General features: G+C 39.5%; 1 protein-coding gene across 1 annotated transcript in view; it reads right to left on the bottom strand.

Annotated features, from left to right (window-relative positions):
• TRHDE (thyrotropin releasing hormone degrading enzyme) overlaps positions 1-16232 on the bottom strand; it is a 448987-nt gene that overhangs the window by 288487 nt on the left and 144268 nt on the right. The window contains exon 3 of the mRNA XM_002687170.7: positions 13945-14071. Within this exon, the coding sequence (XP_002687216.4) occupies positions 13945-14071 (127 nt within the window). The remainder of the gene's footprint in view (positions 1-13944; positions 14072-16232) is intronic.

The following is a 16232-nucleotide window of genomic DNA, read 5'->3' as shown; positions in this document are numbered from 1 at the left end:
CATTCTCAAATGATTATATCACTTCTATATTAGCCAAAATTTTTTCTAACATATTTTTGCTTGTAATAATCTCTTCATATCCAGCAAAGTTGAATTTTATATAGTTTATTGAGGATCCATCTCCTATATTTGAAAAAGAGAGTAAACAAAATATGTATGCCTCACTCAGGTTACAACAGCACATCTGTGTCTCACCCTACAAAACTGTAAGTAGATATTCTATGGTTTTTGGCTTCCCTGGTGGCTCATATGGTAAAGAATCTGCCTGCAATGCAGGAGACCCCTGGGTTTAATCAGGGAAGATTCCCTGGAGAAGGAAATGGCTACCCACTCCAGTATTCTTGACTGGAGAATTCCATGGACAGAGGAGCCTGGAGGGCTACAGTCCACGGGGTCATAGAGTCAGACATGCCTGAGCAACCAACACACACTCACACATACACACACACAGACACACATAGGTTTACTACATTTTCTTATCTGATAAGATCAAAAGACCTTAATGCCAAAGGCAAAGGGATGCCCTGATTATGATTATCACTTAGAATGCCTAAACCTTAGAAACAATAATAAATCAATAAATAATCACTGCAAATCTTTACAGTGGAAACCTGAAAAGTTCTGAATTAGATAAAGAACACTGTTGCAATTACACAGGGACAAAGGGGAAAAAAATTTTTTTATGACTCTTTCTCTCCTCAGAGCCTAGTGCCTTAATTGACTTTTAGATACTTAACCCTAATTTACATAACTATCCCTCAGTCTCAGCTTCTTGAAATGAAGCTATTTGGAAAAATCTTCTGATTTAAATAGCTAAGCTATTTTAGCTCTCAAGTTTACAGCGACAGTCACCTTTCTTTTAAAATTGCCTGACTGGCAGTGCATCCCCAGGAATAGGCAGCAATTCCCAGCCTAGACTTTAATGAAATGCTCCTCCCTTTCTTTAGGGCTTTGGATTGCAATTTGGCTATAATTAATTCCAGATTGACCAATAGCCAGTGAAGGACGCAACTCACTCTCAGAACAGGATTATTACAACCATTATTTTGTTCTCAATACAGCTGTTCCATCTAGAAAACACAGAAAATACTAACTATTTATCTTGCTATTTAATTGCAAATGAGCAAGAAAAGTGAAGGAGCCACAAAAAGACTGTGCCTTTTCATTGTAGATACACAGAAAAAGTAAGCCACTTTGGGGTTGTCTGGGATGAGAGAAAGCTCATAGTTTTTCAACCTTGTCATAATTTTCTAAACTGTAGATGGGAGGAACTGACATCAAAGCTTTACTTGAAGGTCTATCATAAAGTAGTAAACTCTGTCGCTCCTTCCTTCAAAATACTCAGAATCTGCCCAAATCTCACCACCTTCACTTCTATGATTCTGGTTCAATATAGTATTATTTCTTGGATTAATGTAATTGCTTCTCTCTGCTTTGTGCATGGCTCCCCTCCTCCCACCTATCTATTCCTTACGAGACAGCCATGTGAGCCCTTAAAATGTAAGTTATGGCAGATCATGTCTGCTATGGACTGAATTATATCCGCCAAAATTCAGACACTGAAGCCCTAACTCCCTATGTGATGGTATTTGGAGATGGGGCCTTCTGGAAGAAGATCATCAGGCTTAGAAGGTTAAAAGAATGGGTCCTCATGATGGGATTAGTACTCTCATCAGAATAATCACCAGAGCTTGCTTTGTCTCTCTCTCTGCCAAATGAAAGGACTCATCCAGTGGCTCAGCAGTAAAGAATCCACCTTCAATGCAGGAGTTGCAGGAGATGTGGATTCAATCCCTGGGTCAGGAAGATCCCCTGGAGAAGGAAATGGCAACCCACTCCAGTATCCTTGCCTGGAGAATCCCATGGACAGAGGAGCCTGGTGGGCTACAGTCCATAGGGTCGCAAAGAGTCGGACACGACTGAAGCGACTCAGCACACACTCGTGCCGCGTGAAGACACAGAAAGCAGGTGGGCGCCTGAAAACCAGGAAGACAGCTCTCACCAAAACTCAACCATACTGGCACCCTGATCTCAGATTTTCAGCCTGCAGAACTACGAGAAAATAAATTTCTGTTGTATAAGCCACCCAGTTGACGGTAGTCTGTTATGGTAGACTGAGCCTCTAAAGAAATGCCTTTGCTCAAAATAAAAGTGCATGTTGTTCAATGGCTAACCAACAGGACTTCACCACTCGGCCCAGCTAGCTCTCAGACTTCACCTCCCCTGACAGTCTCACTCACTCTGCATCAGGCACACTGGTTCTTCAACAAGTCAGATCACCTCTTCCTTAGAGTTTGCACACTCTTTAGGATTTTGAATCAAGTGATACCATTTCAGCAAGGCATTCCCTGACCATCCACTCTGTTTAAAACTGCAACCCTTCCCCAGCCAACATTTCCAACACTTACTTCTCTACACTATAGTCTCTAAAGTAGTTATTAATTTCTAACATTATATAGTTTATTGTTTGTTTGTTTCTCTCCCCTATTAAAATATAAGCCCAGTGAGGATGGGGATTGCTGTCTCTGTGATGACCTGTATATTCTTCAGTATCTAACAGAACAGTGTCTAGTATACAATAGATATTCACAAATGTCATCAAATACATGAAACAATGTTGTTTTCATTTCAAAGAACAAGGAGAAAAAGAGTCAATAGACAGCCATGCTTATTTCATTTTCAGGTTGCAAAATCATCCCAGCTGCAAAGTATAGCCTCTTAATAGCCTCAGTCTAGAACTGCCAAGATAATGATCCAAAAACTCAATACTTCTAGTTATCAGCTCACCCATTTTTCACCAACAATTTCCAATACATAAACCCTAATGAGACAGTGGCTCAACTACAACTAATTCATCTTTCACCTCTTTCATCCATATTTGCCAAAAAACAAACAAATAAAAAAAGAGTTCCTTGGTAGTTTAACTGTTGTTGTTGTTGTTTGGTCACTAAGTCATGTCTGACTCGTTTGCAACTCCATGGACTAAAGCCTGCTAGGCTCCCCTGTCCACAGGACTTTGTAAGCAAGAATACTGGAGTGGGTTGCCATCTCCTTCTCCAGAGGATCTTCCCAGCTCAGAGGTCGAACCCATATCTCTGTATTGGGAGGTAGATTCTTTATCATTGAGCTGTCTGCAGAGACCACATCATCACTATTTCTTTATTTTAAAAAAAACATATTTTGTTCATTCACAAAGTAGTCAAAGAGTTGCCTCTTTTTGCTTTCTAATGTGGTAAAGACAGTTTACAGAGGAAGAAGTTGGAGATTACTCGCTCATTCAACAATAGTTTATTGATCATTTACCTTGGGTCAACCACTGTTCTAGGCAGAGAGGACAGAGCAGCAGACAAAGAGACCAAAATGTCTATCCTCACAGAACATTAACATGTGGCAGAGGAGGAGAGGTAGCTTAGAGACAAATAATAAAAGAAAACACAAATAAAACACATGTTGGGGAAGTAATTATAAGTGCTATGGAGAAAAGTAAGCCAGCAAAAAGACGTGGGGAGTGATCAGCAAGGCTGTGATTTAGCAGCAGGATCAAAGAAGACCTCACTGGAAATGGTGATATTTCAGCCATGTACATATCTGTTCTGGGCTGATGGAAGAATGACTGTGAATACCCAAGGCTAGAGCACACTTGGTATGTTGGAGAAAAAACAAGGATGGCGCTGCAGCTGAGACAGAGAGACTGAGCAAGAGAGAAGCAGGCGATAAAGTTGGAGAGGCCAGATCCTCAAGGGTCTTGCAGGCCAAAGGGAGAATTCTGGATTCTATTACTTTACTATTTTTTAAGATACCTTTTTTTTTTTAAATTGGAGTATAATTGATTCTTGCCTGGAGAATCCCACGGACAGAGGAACCTGGCAGGCTACAGTCCATGGGGTCGCAAGAGTTGGACAAGACTTAGTGACTAAACCACCACATAATTGCTTTACAATGTTTTGTTAGTTTCTGTTGTACAATGAGGTGAATCAGTGTATGTATACATGTATCCCCTCCCTCTTGGGCCTCCCCACTAGGTAACCAGAGTACCAAGCTGGGCTCCCTATGATATACCACAGGTACCCACTAGCTACCTATTTCACACATGGTGGTATATTTATGTCAAATCTAATGTCCCCATTCATCCCAACCCTCCCCTTCCCCCATGTGTCCACGTGCCTATTCTCTACATCAGCATCTCTACAGTTCCATCTACAGCTCCATCTCTGTGGTGGAACTAGGTTCATCTATACCATTTTTCTACACTCCACAAATGTGTTAATATATGATATTTTAACGGGAATCCATTGGAATGTTTGAGCAGGAGTGAAACATCACCAGGTAAGTTCAATATCCTTCCCCAAAACTGGGTAAATTCAAGCATCTCATTTTCTCAGACCACTTTAACTTTACAGTTCAATGAGGTTGAACTGTTGAGCTAGGCAAGAATGAGAACAGTAGCTATGGAAATGTGAAGAAGTGATCAGACTCCAAACACATTTAGATTGTGGGGTCAAAAGAGTTTATTGATGGCTTAGATGTGTAACATGCAAGAAAAAGACACTAAATCCAAGGATTTTTTTTTTTTATCTGAACAACTTTTGAAGGGATGAAGCTCTCCTTTACTGAAATGGGGAAGATTATGAAGGGAAGAAGATTGTGGTTTAGGAATTGAAGATAAATTTGAGCATGTTAATTTGAGATATTCATTAGACATCCAAATGTAGATATCAAAGAGCCAGTAGGATGTACAAGTTTGGAGTTGAGGAGCAAGAACCAGGCTGGAAATATAAATTTGGGAATCCAGTATCAGCAGATGGCATTTAAGCCAAGAGGCTGGATGAAGTCACCACCAAGGCAGGTATCAAAGAGAAGAGAAGCAAAACCGGAGTCCTGGGCACTCCAGTATTGAGCAGCTAGAGAGGGGAAGAGGAGAAAAAATTAGACTTTCAAAGAATGTCCGGTGAGAACAAACAAACCCCTCAAACAGGAAAATGCATTGCCTTGAAAGACAAATGAAAAATGTGTTTCAAGGATTTGGAGAGAGCAACTGTGTCGATACTGTTGACAGCTCAAGATGAAGACTGAGAATTGCCCACTGGATTTGGCAATGTGGAAGCATTATTGAACTTCAGAAGAGCAGTTTTAATACAGTGTTGGGGGCAAAAGCCTGATTCAGAGTGCACTCAAGAGACAAGAAAAAGCAAGAGATTGGAGTCAGTACAGACGGACAACTCTTTCAAGCAATTTAGCTGTGAAATAATGGAGAGAAATGGCGTAGCAGCTGCAGTGAGTATGGATGTGTGTGGTTAGGTTGAGAGAAAGAGAATCATGTTTTTAATGCTGATGAGGAAAGACCCAGTAAAGCGGGAGAACTGAGGATATAGGAAGGAGAAGAGAGAACAGCTGAAGGGATGTCCTTGAGCGAATGAGAGAGAATGGGGCCAGGTGCACCAAAGGAGAAGGCGCCCATGACTGGACCAACACACCCACATTACCAGGAAAGAAAGCAGACCATACGGCACAAGGCTGGTGCAGTGATGAACAACACAAGAAAATGCTGAAAGAAGTTATTTCCTGGGACCTCTCTGGTGATCCAGTGGTTAAGAATCCACCTTGCAATGCAAGAGATACAGGTTCGATCCCTGGTCCAGGAAGACCTCACATGCCATGAGACAACTAAGCCTGTGCACCCCAATTATTGAAGACTGCATGCTTAGAGTCTGCACTCTGCAGCAAGAGAAGCCCTGACATCCCAATGATGGAGACGGAAATGGCAGCCCACTCTAGTGTTCTTGCCTGGAGAATCCCATGGACAGGGGAGCCTGGCGGGCTGTAGCCATGGGGTCACAAGAGTCGGACACGACTGAGCAACTAAACCTTAAATCTAAAGAACAGCCCTTGCTTACGGCAACTAGAGAGGGCCCTGACACACCAAAGAAGATCCAAAGTTATTTCCTAGTTTAAAAGCATAACTGAAAGGGCCAACTACCTCTGCTGTAATATGTAAAATAATGCTTCAGAGGCCTCTATAACTACGTTCTGATTAAGTTAAACACTTTCAAAACTTGCATTTGTTTTCAGGATAAAAAATCTTTCACAACAACCCTAATTAAATTAGTGGAAATTTATACTTAGGAGTAAATCCAAAATTGTGAAGCTCTGAAATTTTTAAAACTAGAGAAGGAGGGAGGTGGGTGGTAAACAAATTGAACGTGTCACAATATTGCAAACTAGCTAAATAATGATAAACTTCTCTTCCACTAGACTGGAAGCTTCTAGCAGAAGAGGCCATTTAAAATCCATTGCTGAGTACAATACACATAGTAACTACTCAATAAATGCTTGTCGAATTAATTAGTTAATTCAGTTCTATAGCTGGTTTGTGTTGCACTCCATCTGGCATACTTGTAGTTTGCTAGTTTATAGCAGTAACAATCTCATGCATCATTCCCACTAAAATGCATTGTTTTCATTGATTTGTTTATTTCTATTTTGCATTAGTAATTGAATATCATAAACACTGAGCATCGTATATGTGGTTTGCTTGCTAGTACAATCTTAGAAGTGTACAGCACGTAATAGCTGCAAAACAGCTTTACAAGAACAGCTAAATGGCCATATTATAGAATAATTAATGAAGGAGAAAATGCCTTGTTAAACTGTGTTAAAATAATTGTTAAATATTGAAGTAACTGTGTCCATTTTAATAGGGTTTGGTGTTGTTTCAGCACAAATGGTTGTCAGAATGAAGGTTAGCAACATATAAAAAATATTTTCCAATAAAAGGCATGATAACTGCTCTTTGGGTTGATGAGAAAATCACCACGTGAAGGGTTTCTCAGAAATAAATTACCTTCATAAATGGGAGAGCATATTTATTTGATTCCTAAGAGGAAGGAAAAGGATAGTCATTTGAAGAAACTTACTTCTCTATAGGACTTAGTAAACTAGAAGGCAAAGAACTGCTTCATCTGATTCCCTAAAAAATGCACTAGTAATGTTAACCCACAGAGAGACCTTTATGTTAGTTCCCATCAAGAAACCATATCATTAAATAGCTCCAGTGTATATTCAAATATTTTTAGGAATTCTGATTGAAGAAAACACTTTGGGAGTGAACAGACATTATACATAATTAGAGCAGACGATATAAAGACCATGTGCAGAATAGATAGCTAGTGGGAAGTTACTGGACAACACAGAGAGCTCACCTGGGTGTTTTGTGATGACTTAGAGGGGCGGGATTGGGGGCGGGATACGGGAGGGGGTGAGGGGGTGGGGTGCAGGGTGGGAGGGAGGGAGGTTCAAGAAGGAGGGAATATGCGTATACTTACAGCTGATTCACACTGCTGTACAGCAGAAACCAACACAACATTATAAGGCAACTATCCTCCAATTAAAAATAAATATAAACAAAAAAGAGCTTCTAGAGATTTTATTTTAAAAAGTAGTATTACTTGAGGCTATCAATGAAACATATATACACTATTCAATATTTACCTAATCAAAAAGAAGGTAAGAAAAGTCATAATTTTAAAAATTACATCTCTAATGATAACTATGAGATGTATTGATATAATTAAAATGAGAATAGTATTAAATGATTATCACCTCAAATGTACCCACTACTTAAAGAAAAAAGATATATAATCACAGAGAGTGAAATCTATAGCAGTCAACACAAATATTTTATGAAGGAAAAAACTCCAGTTTTACTATTCACAAATAGCAAATCCTGATCCTCATCACCATCACCACCACCTCCATCATCAACACCACAATAAAGAAATGGATGTATCTGTTATAGCTTAAACAAAACTCAATCATTAAAACTAACCTTTCTTATTCATGAAGTTCAGTAATGCAAGTTATCCCATAGCTTCTCTATTCCTTTATAGAAAAACAGACTTAGCTTTCCCTACCACACAGTTCTCAAAATGACTTCTCCCCTTTCTTCTCCACCTCCGACTAAAGTTGTTTCTTTTTTCAGGACTCAAGTAAAGATAAAGCTTCTTTTTATGTGCATTCCATGCCTACAGCATTCCAATGATCCCAAAGCCTTGACTACATGGTTCTACATTTTTGCCCTACAAAATTTTGGAGCTTAATTATATTCCATATAGTGTGAGTCTCTAATCCATTCATTCCTATAAATATCATATTCTCTCCTTAATAAAATCACAACCTCCCTGAAGCCAGAAATTCTTCTTACAAAATAACTATGCTTCCTCTACAAGTATAGCAGTGTGCCAGGAAAGTAATATATTCTTCATAAAAGCATGTTGTCTTTAAAAGAAATAATCAAGCAAACTCCTTTATAGAATGTACTGATTTACAAACTATACAGTAACAGCAAATAAAACTGAAAACTACTTCCATAATTAATGGAAATTTAATAGGATGAATAACAAAATATTCCAGTAGAAATCTGAGTCACTTTATCTGCCATCTAATTGACTTTTAAAGAGTCCATCATGAAAAAAACTTTTAAAATACACATCTTCTAGTAATGAAACTGTAAGTCATGCCTCTTTTTTAAACAAGTTTTCTATAAGAACCACATATCACTTTTTAACATGAACATGAAATTGACAAAAATAGCTATTCCATTATTCCTCTAGCAATCAAATTACTTAGTTTATTAAGGTGATTTAGATTTTAATTTCTGAATTCTCAAAATTTCTGGAATCTGTTTCACCAGATTCTTAAGATTCTGGAATTTAAAAACATGGTTTTGGGTTACAAATCCACTATTTCCTGCTGTGTGATTCAAAAACATAGTAACTTAGTGCCTAAATTTTGTCACCTGGAAAATGAAAAAAAGCCTCAAAAGTATGTAGTAAAGATTAAACAGGTTAAAAGATGCAAAGCCTTTAAGAATGGCCACACTTAATAAACACAAGCCCATTTGCTTTTGTAGTTATGTTCAATTGTTTTGAAGATAGGAGGAAAGATAAGTTAATTCTTTATATGTCTATAACAACCATCTTTTAAAGTAAACCTCCATGCCTCAGAGAGTTCTCGAGAAAATAGGGCATAGACCCATAGAAAGGCTTGCTTTACTATATCAAGTAGACTCTACACCTTACATTGCAACTTAGCAGTAATGAAGAGAAAATCTCTACAAACTTTATACAAATACTATAGTATCAGTATAAGTTTCCTTAGACTAGTATACCAAGCTCGTCTGTCCATGGTATTCTCCGTGAATAAGAATATTCTCCAGGCAAGGACACTGGAGCAGGTAGCCATTTCCTTCTTCAAGGGATCTTTCGGGACGAGGGATTGAACCCGAGTCTCCTGCAATACAGGCAGATTCTTTACTGTCTGAGCCAGCCGGGAAGCCTAATATAGTTTCAATTATCTAATAGATTTAAAAACAAACTCTTACACAGCACACACTGGCTGCCTATTTGGGCTTTAAAATGTTACAGGAATATTGTTATGCAACAAGGAGAATCAATCTTGTTCTAACAGCAAGCATCAGAATTTCTTTCAGGGAACTACTCTGAGAAACTACTTGTAGTGAAACTTAAATCCTTAGAGATGAGCTAATACGAGATGATGCAGTGGCAGAGAAATGTAAACTGTTCAGCATTAGAAATGAACAAGATTTTGGGGAAGAGAGAAGACATTGCTGAGTTTATGACAGAAGAGCAAAGTGATATTTTTAAGAAAAGAAGGATTCAGTATTAGGTTTTAAAGGTTTGTTTTGGGATTTTGCAATGTCTAACACCATGACATTCACAATTGCACACATCTCTGCAAACCTTCAGTAGAGTCAGGTGAGCTGGTGGAGAGTGTTCTTATCCATGTGTTTCCTCTCCAGGTTTTCTAATGCAAATCAAAGAAAGAGGAAAGTTCCCATCCCCCTTGATGTAGCTTGGGACAGGAACAACGTAAGAGGTGAGGAAGTGATCTGTTCACAGAAACAGTGCTTATCAAGAGGTGAGCATTTTTAAAACACAAATATTTCTCCTTGTCCATTAGAACTCTCCCATGGGGAATTTTCAGAAATGCTGGTCTGTGGTCTGCACTCACTTTCTCTAGTTTCTGCATCCTCTCCCCAGTGTACCCCTATTTGCTCTTGAACACACCCATCAGGCCTCTGACCTAAAACCACTCCTGCCAAGGTCACTAGTTACTTTCACATGGTAGCCTCAGTGTATGATCAATTCTCAGTCCTCATCTGTCTTCACTAGATGCCTGGAAATATCTCATATATCTGCTTCTTTAGGGTCTCAATCAGTGGCTTCCTCCCCATGGCCCTTCTCTAGCTCCAAATCTAACCTCTAAACATCAGGTCAGTCATTCCTTGCTCCTATTCTCTTTCTACCTGCTCTCACAACTTTGGTGATCCCATCCAGCCTCAAAGTTTTATCCATCATAACACACTGACAAACATGTGTCTCTAGCTGGATTCCTCAATCAATTTCCATATTCATAAATTCAACTGTCTACTTGAATTTCCTAGAAACATCAAGCTGCCACTTAAATGTTTAAAATGATCTCTTTCCACACTCCTTTCTCAGTAAATGACAATTCCATCCTTCTAGTTATAAGGCACAAAATCTTGGAATCACTCACAGTACCTCTCTTTCCCTCAGATCTCACGTCTGGCTCATCGCTGTCTCTACTTCCAAGATATGCCTAGAATTGGACAACTTCTGACTATCTCACTCTTAAGATCCCAGTCCAAGCAACTATCAAACTGTGCCTGCATTTTGCCATAGCCTCTTGGCTGGTTTTCGTGTCTGTCCTTTCTCCCAGGTCTTTCCATCTCAGCCATCATAACAGCTCTTGGTTGAGGGAGACTGTCACGCACACTGTGGGACACTTAGCAGCACCGCTCGTCTCTACCCACTAAATGCCAGTAGTACACTCCAGCAGTCCCTCTTGAGTTATGAGAAACAAAAACATCTTCAGATGTTACAAGTGCCTCTGAGGGACAAAATCACCCTTGGTGAAGGACCATTGCCCTACAGTGTGTTCAACCTCGTGAATACACTTTTATAACAGAAACCAGATAATGTAATACTTCTGCTCAAAACTGAACAATAAATCTCCGTCTTATTAAAAAAAAAAAAACAACTAAAATCCTTACCACAGCCTGCTGGCCCTACATTTGTCACCCACTCATCACTCCCTGACCTCATCTGCTATTTCTCAACCCATTAAATCACTCTCCTCCAATCATACTTGCCTCTTTGCTATTCCTCAAATACATGAAAGCCCCCATCTCAAAATCTGGGCACTGTGTTCCTTCTGGCTAGAGTCCTTGCTCCATGATATCCCCTTGGCTTACCCCTTTACTCCCTTAAGTTCTCTGCTCCAAAGTCAGCTTCCCAATAAGACTTTCAATATCCCCCCATTTAAAAACTTCAGCCTTTTCTCCATGCGCCATCTGCTCCCCACACTTCCTACCCCTACACTCCATCTCTGTTTTTTATTTGTCTAGTTTTGGCTGGGCTGGGTCTTTGTTGCCATGTGCAGGTTTTCTCTAGTTGTGGCGAGCGGGGTCTACTCTCCAGGTGGGTGCACAGGCTTCTCATCGCGGTGGCGTCTCTTGCTGTGGCGCACCAGCTCTAGGGCACGTGGGCTTCAGGAACTTCGGCTTCTCATCTCAGTAGTCGTGGCTAGAGGGCGCTGGAGGGCAGGCTCAGTAGCTGTGGTACATGGCTTAGGTGCCCCGTAGCATGTGGGATCATCCTAGACCAGGGATCAAACCCATATCCCCTGCATTGCAAAGTGGACTCCCAACCACTAGACTGCCAGGGAAGCCCTGGCTTATCTTTATTGGCCCTTATCTTCATTTGATATGCTACGCTGCTGCTGCTGAGTGGCCTCAGTACTGTCTGACTCTGTACGACCCTATGCACTGTAGCCTGCCAGGCTCCTTTGCCCATGGAATTCTCCAGACAAGAGGACTAGAATGGGCTGTCATTTCCTTCTTCAGAGGGGATAAAAAGTAAGGATTTGTCCAAATGCTTCTGTGCTTCGGAATTTTTATGTAGGGAGTATTTGGAAAGCATACTTACAAATCTGTTAACATGTGGCTCTAAATATCCACAGGTATATTAAAAAAATATAGAGAGCTTTCAGAGAAAATGTTCAAACTGCAGGGGCTGTGGAAATTCCACTAGATACATAAAAAGGAGTGTGCTGGGGTAAGTCAAATCATTCAATTATATATGCCATAAGGCAACTTACCAAGTAATAGTAACAGCAAACACAGCTCTTTTCTATGGATGAAAGCCCACATGGTTCAATTGTGAGTGAAAGAGAGGAACAGAATGCTTCCTGCTGCAAGCAGACAGTTATGGGGAACCCCCCGAGGTTATAAATTGAGCTCCTCTACTAATTACCGGTCTGAAGGGGACAAAGATCCACATTTTATCTCCCTTGCTGATGTGCAGCACAAGCACTGGTGAATTTTACATCAGGGTCAGGCTGGGACGTCCCCAGCCTGCTTTACTTGGAGGAGGAGAACAGTGTCGCCCCATGCAAATGGGGTCAGGTCTTCCTTTCTGCCTTGGGTGCCTACCAGGGAGATGTCAGTACAACAGATCCTGACAGGGAAGTTGATATTGACGAGGGAGTAAAGAAGGCAGAGCAAAACAAAACACAGATCTTATTTGAAATAAAAATTTGTTTAGAAATTTGAAAGAAAAGCTTAGAGATTCAAGGTTACATGTTTCAAAAGACCTCAGAATTTTGTACCATCACTCATTAAAACTGTTCGCTGTACCCATTGACAACAACATCAATTATTCTATTTTCTGAATCGCTGATGGTAAGACCACTAAATCTACACCGCAGGCAGTTACTTTAGTGAAATAGGCCTATCTCCAGAGAGAGAGAAGAACTTGTGGTTCAAATGTTAATACTTTTGATCAGGTAAGTACTTTACTTTTGTCAGTAAGTGATAACTCTTATGTAGACGTTCATTAACAATGTTTCTGAGAAGGATAATGGATGGGGAAGAAGGGTTGAGGCACAACAAACTGTGACAATGTAATATTTCAAAACATGTTTTCTGAGAAGCAAAAATGACTTCAGCATTTCTAACGGATATTGGAGATACATATGTGATGGACAGGGAGGCCTGGCGTGCTGCGATTCATGGGGTCACAAAGAGTCAAACACGACTGAGCGACTGAACTGAACTGAACTGAGATAGATAGGTAGATAGATAGATAGATAGATACACACACATATACACCCTTTCTAACTTCCTGGAACATCATAGCTCACCCCCTGCAAAAGTAGCAGTTTCATTCAAATTAGGAAAACAAAATTCATTCATTTATTCATATAACAAATAATTATTGAACTTTCTTTGTAAAAGAAAGACATGTGAATACAATCTCCATCATTGCAATTTTCCTCGTCTCTTGCTTTTATTCTACTTACTATGACTGTGGACTCAAAATATGACTGACTGAATAAAAATAATCTAAAGGATAACCAATAAATTCATGTCTGACATCTGAGAATTAGGAAACAGAAACCAATCAATGAGTGCCTGCTTAGTGTAAAATATTGAATAGTTCTGGGAATCATCAAGACCTAGCTTGAAATCCCAAATCCTTTTCTATTGGCTGTCTGAGTGAATTGAGACTCCCAAGTCTCAATTTCCTTATGTGGAAAGTATTCTAACAGTACCTACCCTCAGAGCAGTTACAAGGATTAAATGAGATGTTGGCAAGCATCCCTCCATAGTACTTATTCAACAAATTAGCTATTTGGGTTATCTTTTGGAAGCTTAAAGTTCCATAATGCCTTTCTTAATTCCTATGAGCAACACTAAATTTTATTTTACCTCTTCAGAAGAAACTATTTTCTGTTCTCATCTTCTCTAAAAATAAAACCCTTGGAATGTTTCAGATACATGCATGAATAAGAAATTCCACTTCCAAGGAGTCCTTCCAACACAATAACCAAGAAAATTCTTACCTAGTTTTGGCAAGGAATAGGGCACGTTAAAGTAGTCTTCATAAAATTCTATTAATCTCTTTGCTATATGGAGCGCATAGTCCCCGGATCCTCTTCTGATAGCATCGGGTCTTGCATACAAGCGTACCTAATTTAAAATATATATAAAAGTTACTTTAGCCTTTTGATACTTGAATTTTATCTTCCCCGCATGTATGAATCTACACAAATCACTTCAAATACTACAAAAATTAAGCATCATTCTTGTTCATATATCAAAGCACACTGGGACTGAAATAACCAAACTTAAACAATTAAAGTAACCAAGTTGAGCAAGTCACAATTTCCCGGCTTTACAAGTTGACACAGAGAAGATTTATACACCTTGCATCAAAATAAATATTCAAAGTTATCACTTACATGTGCTTGCTAGAGATAGGAAGGTATGGTGGATTAGTATAATGGTTCCCTGACTATGTTGAAAGCAGGTAGGATGCGGTGACTCAGCAGGAGAGAAAATTCATGGTTTGTTAAAGATATACTGCAACACGCTTTGGAAGTATTACCAGGCTGAACAAAAAACTAATTTATGCTTCTACTTTTCTTTGGAACCAACTATCCAACTGTCCTTATTCTCAATATGCAAAGCAGGAATAGAAAACTCTTCATGTACACAAATGATTGCCATTCTGGAAGGCTGTCTTGAGGAAGGCAACTGCTCCCAGGCTTCAAAACCAGCTGAAATAATTCATATTTCTAACACAATCCAGATACTTACTATTGATTTTCAAATCAAGCATTGTGTATTATCTAGTCCTTGGCCAAAAGGAGCCTGAGGCAAATAACATAAAACTGAACAAAACTAACAACTGTATAGAAAAGGTTAAAATGAGATTAGTTTTCTTAAAGCTTTCATAAAGCTATCCAGCATCTTTCTTTCCAAAGGCTAAATCTATTTTTCACAGATGTGGTCCCTAATCCTCATATCAATTCTATGAATAAGAAATATGTGCTTTGTGGAGCACTGGAGAGCACCGCAGCCCAGGAGTTGGGTTTTATTCCTACTCTGCCGTTAACTAAGCTGTGTGATATTGAACAAATTACTTAACCTCTTCCAGTCTCAAAAGTTCTCCTTTATAAAATGAAGGCATTGGCCACCAGCTGGTTGCTAAAGTGCTTTTCAGTCCTAAAACACATTACTTCCAATCCCATTTTACAGATAAAAGATCTTTGCAAATCACTAAAAACATAAATAGATGACTCTGCATGTGGAAATGGATATTTATATACAACAGGAAGACAAAAGAAAGCTGCACTCAATCATATAAAAATTGATTTTACAATTAACTCTTTATTATCCTTGCTTCAGGAAAGAGAACAGAGATGTGTGTAATCAAAAAGAGCAAAATGTCAACAAAAATACATTCTGACTCTGCTAGAAAGATCTGTAATTCAACAATATATTCACCAAATTCAATGACTATTATGTACTGAAATTGTGAAATGCCTTCTCAGCTGACAGTCAAATGAAATAACAAATGTTGTTTGCAGTCACCTGCAGTTTTGGTTGGCAGGAGGATGAAACCACAAACTATCAGGAGACTCCATCTGCAACAGCAGAACCTAACACTCTCAGAGAGACAGTGGTCGCGATCTGCTACCCTTGACATCAACTGCTTATAAACATGAAAGGTCTTGAATTCCCAAAAACCAAATCCTAAGGAAAACATGAGTGCACAGGTGATTTATTAAGGAAGTGTTCTCAAGGGCAAACCTACAAGGGAGCAAGGGAAGCAATATAAGAAAGCATAAAAAGCCAAGCAAGGGTGCAATTTCAAGTGAAGTCCTGGCCTCGGCCTAATCCTACAGGGAGTCCTAGCTTGTAAATTGCACTGGCAAGTTTGTGCTGCCTTGAAGCAAGAGAGCTCCCATATTCCTGCTCCTCAGTCATCGGATACTGGTTACCAAGGGGAAAGCATTAAATTCCAGGCGTTTGCTTTTGGAGCATCTGGATGACATAGTTCCAGTGGCTCAAGGATAGTCCTTGGGAGAAGACTTCAGATGTGAGCTGTTAGAAGCAGAACAGTGAGAGCTGGGGGATGAGCACCCCAGACAGAAAGGAGACCTGGCCTGTGCACTGACAGCTCACACCACAGACGAGAATCGGTCAGGCCTGCATTCATTCCCTCAATATTTATTTGGCACCTGTTTTGCACCAGGGCCTGGACTAAGCCTTTTTAAATGAGTGATGAAAAAGACAGGTTCTCTAATTAGAGATGATCCAAAGCATTGCTGAGAACAAAAAGCAA

The sequence above is a fragment of the Bos taurus genome, chromosome 5 (assembly GCF_002263795.3).
Source record: "Bos taurus isolate L1 Dominette 01449 registration number 42190680 breed Hereford chromosome 5, ARS-UCD2.0, whole genome shotgun sequence".
NCBI classification, from domain to species: domain Eukaryota; kingdom Metazoa; phylum Chordata; class Mammalia; order Artiodactyla; family Bovidae; genus Bos; species Bos taurus.
The sequence above is the reverse complement of the archived record's forward strand: the minus strand, read 5'-3'. Positions and strand labels throughout refer to the sequence as shown.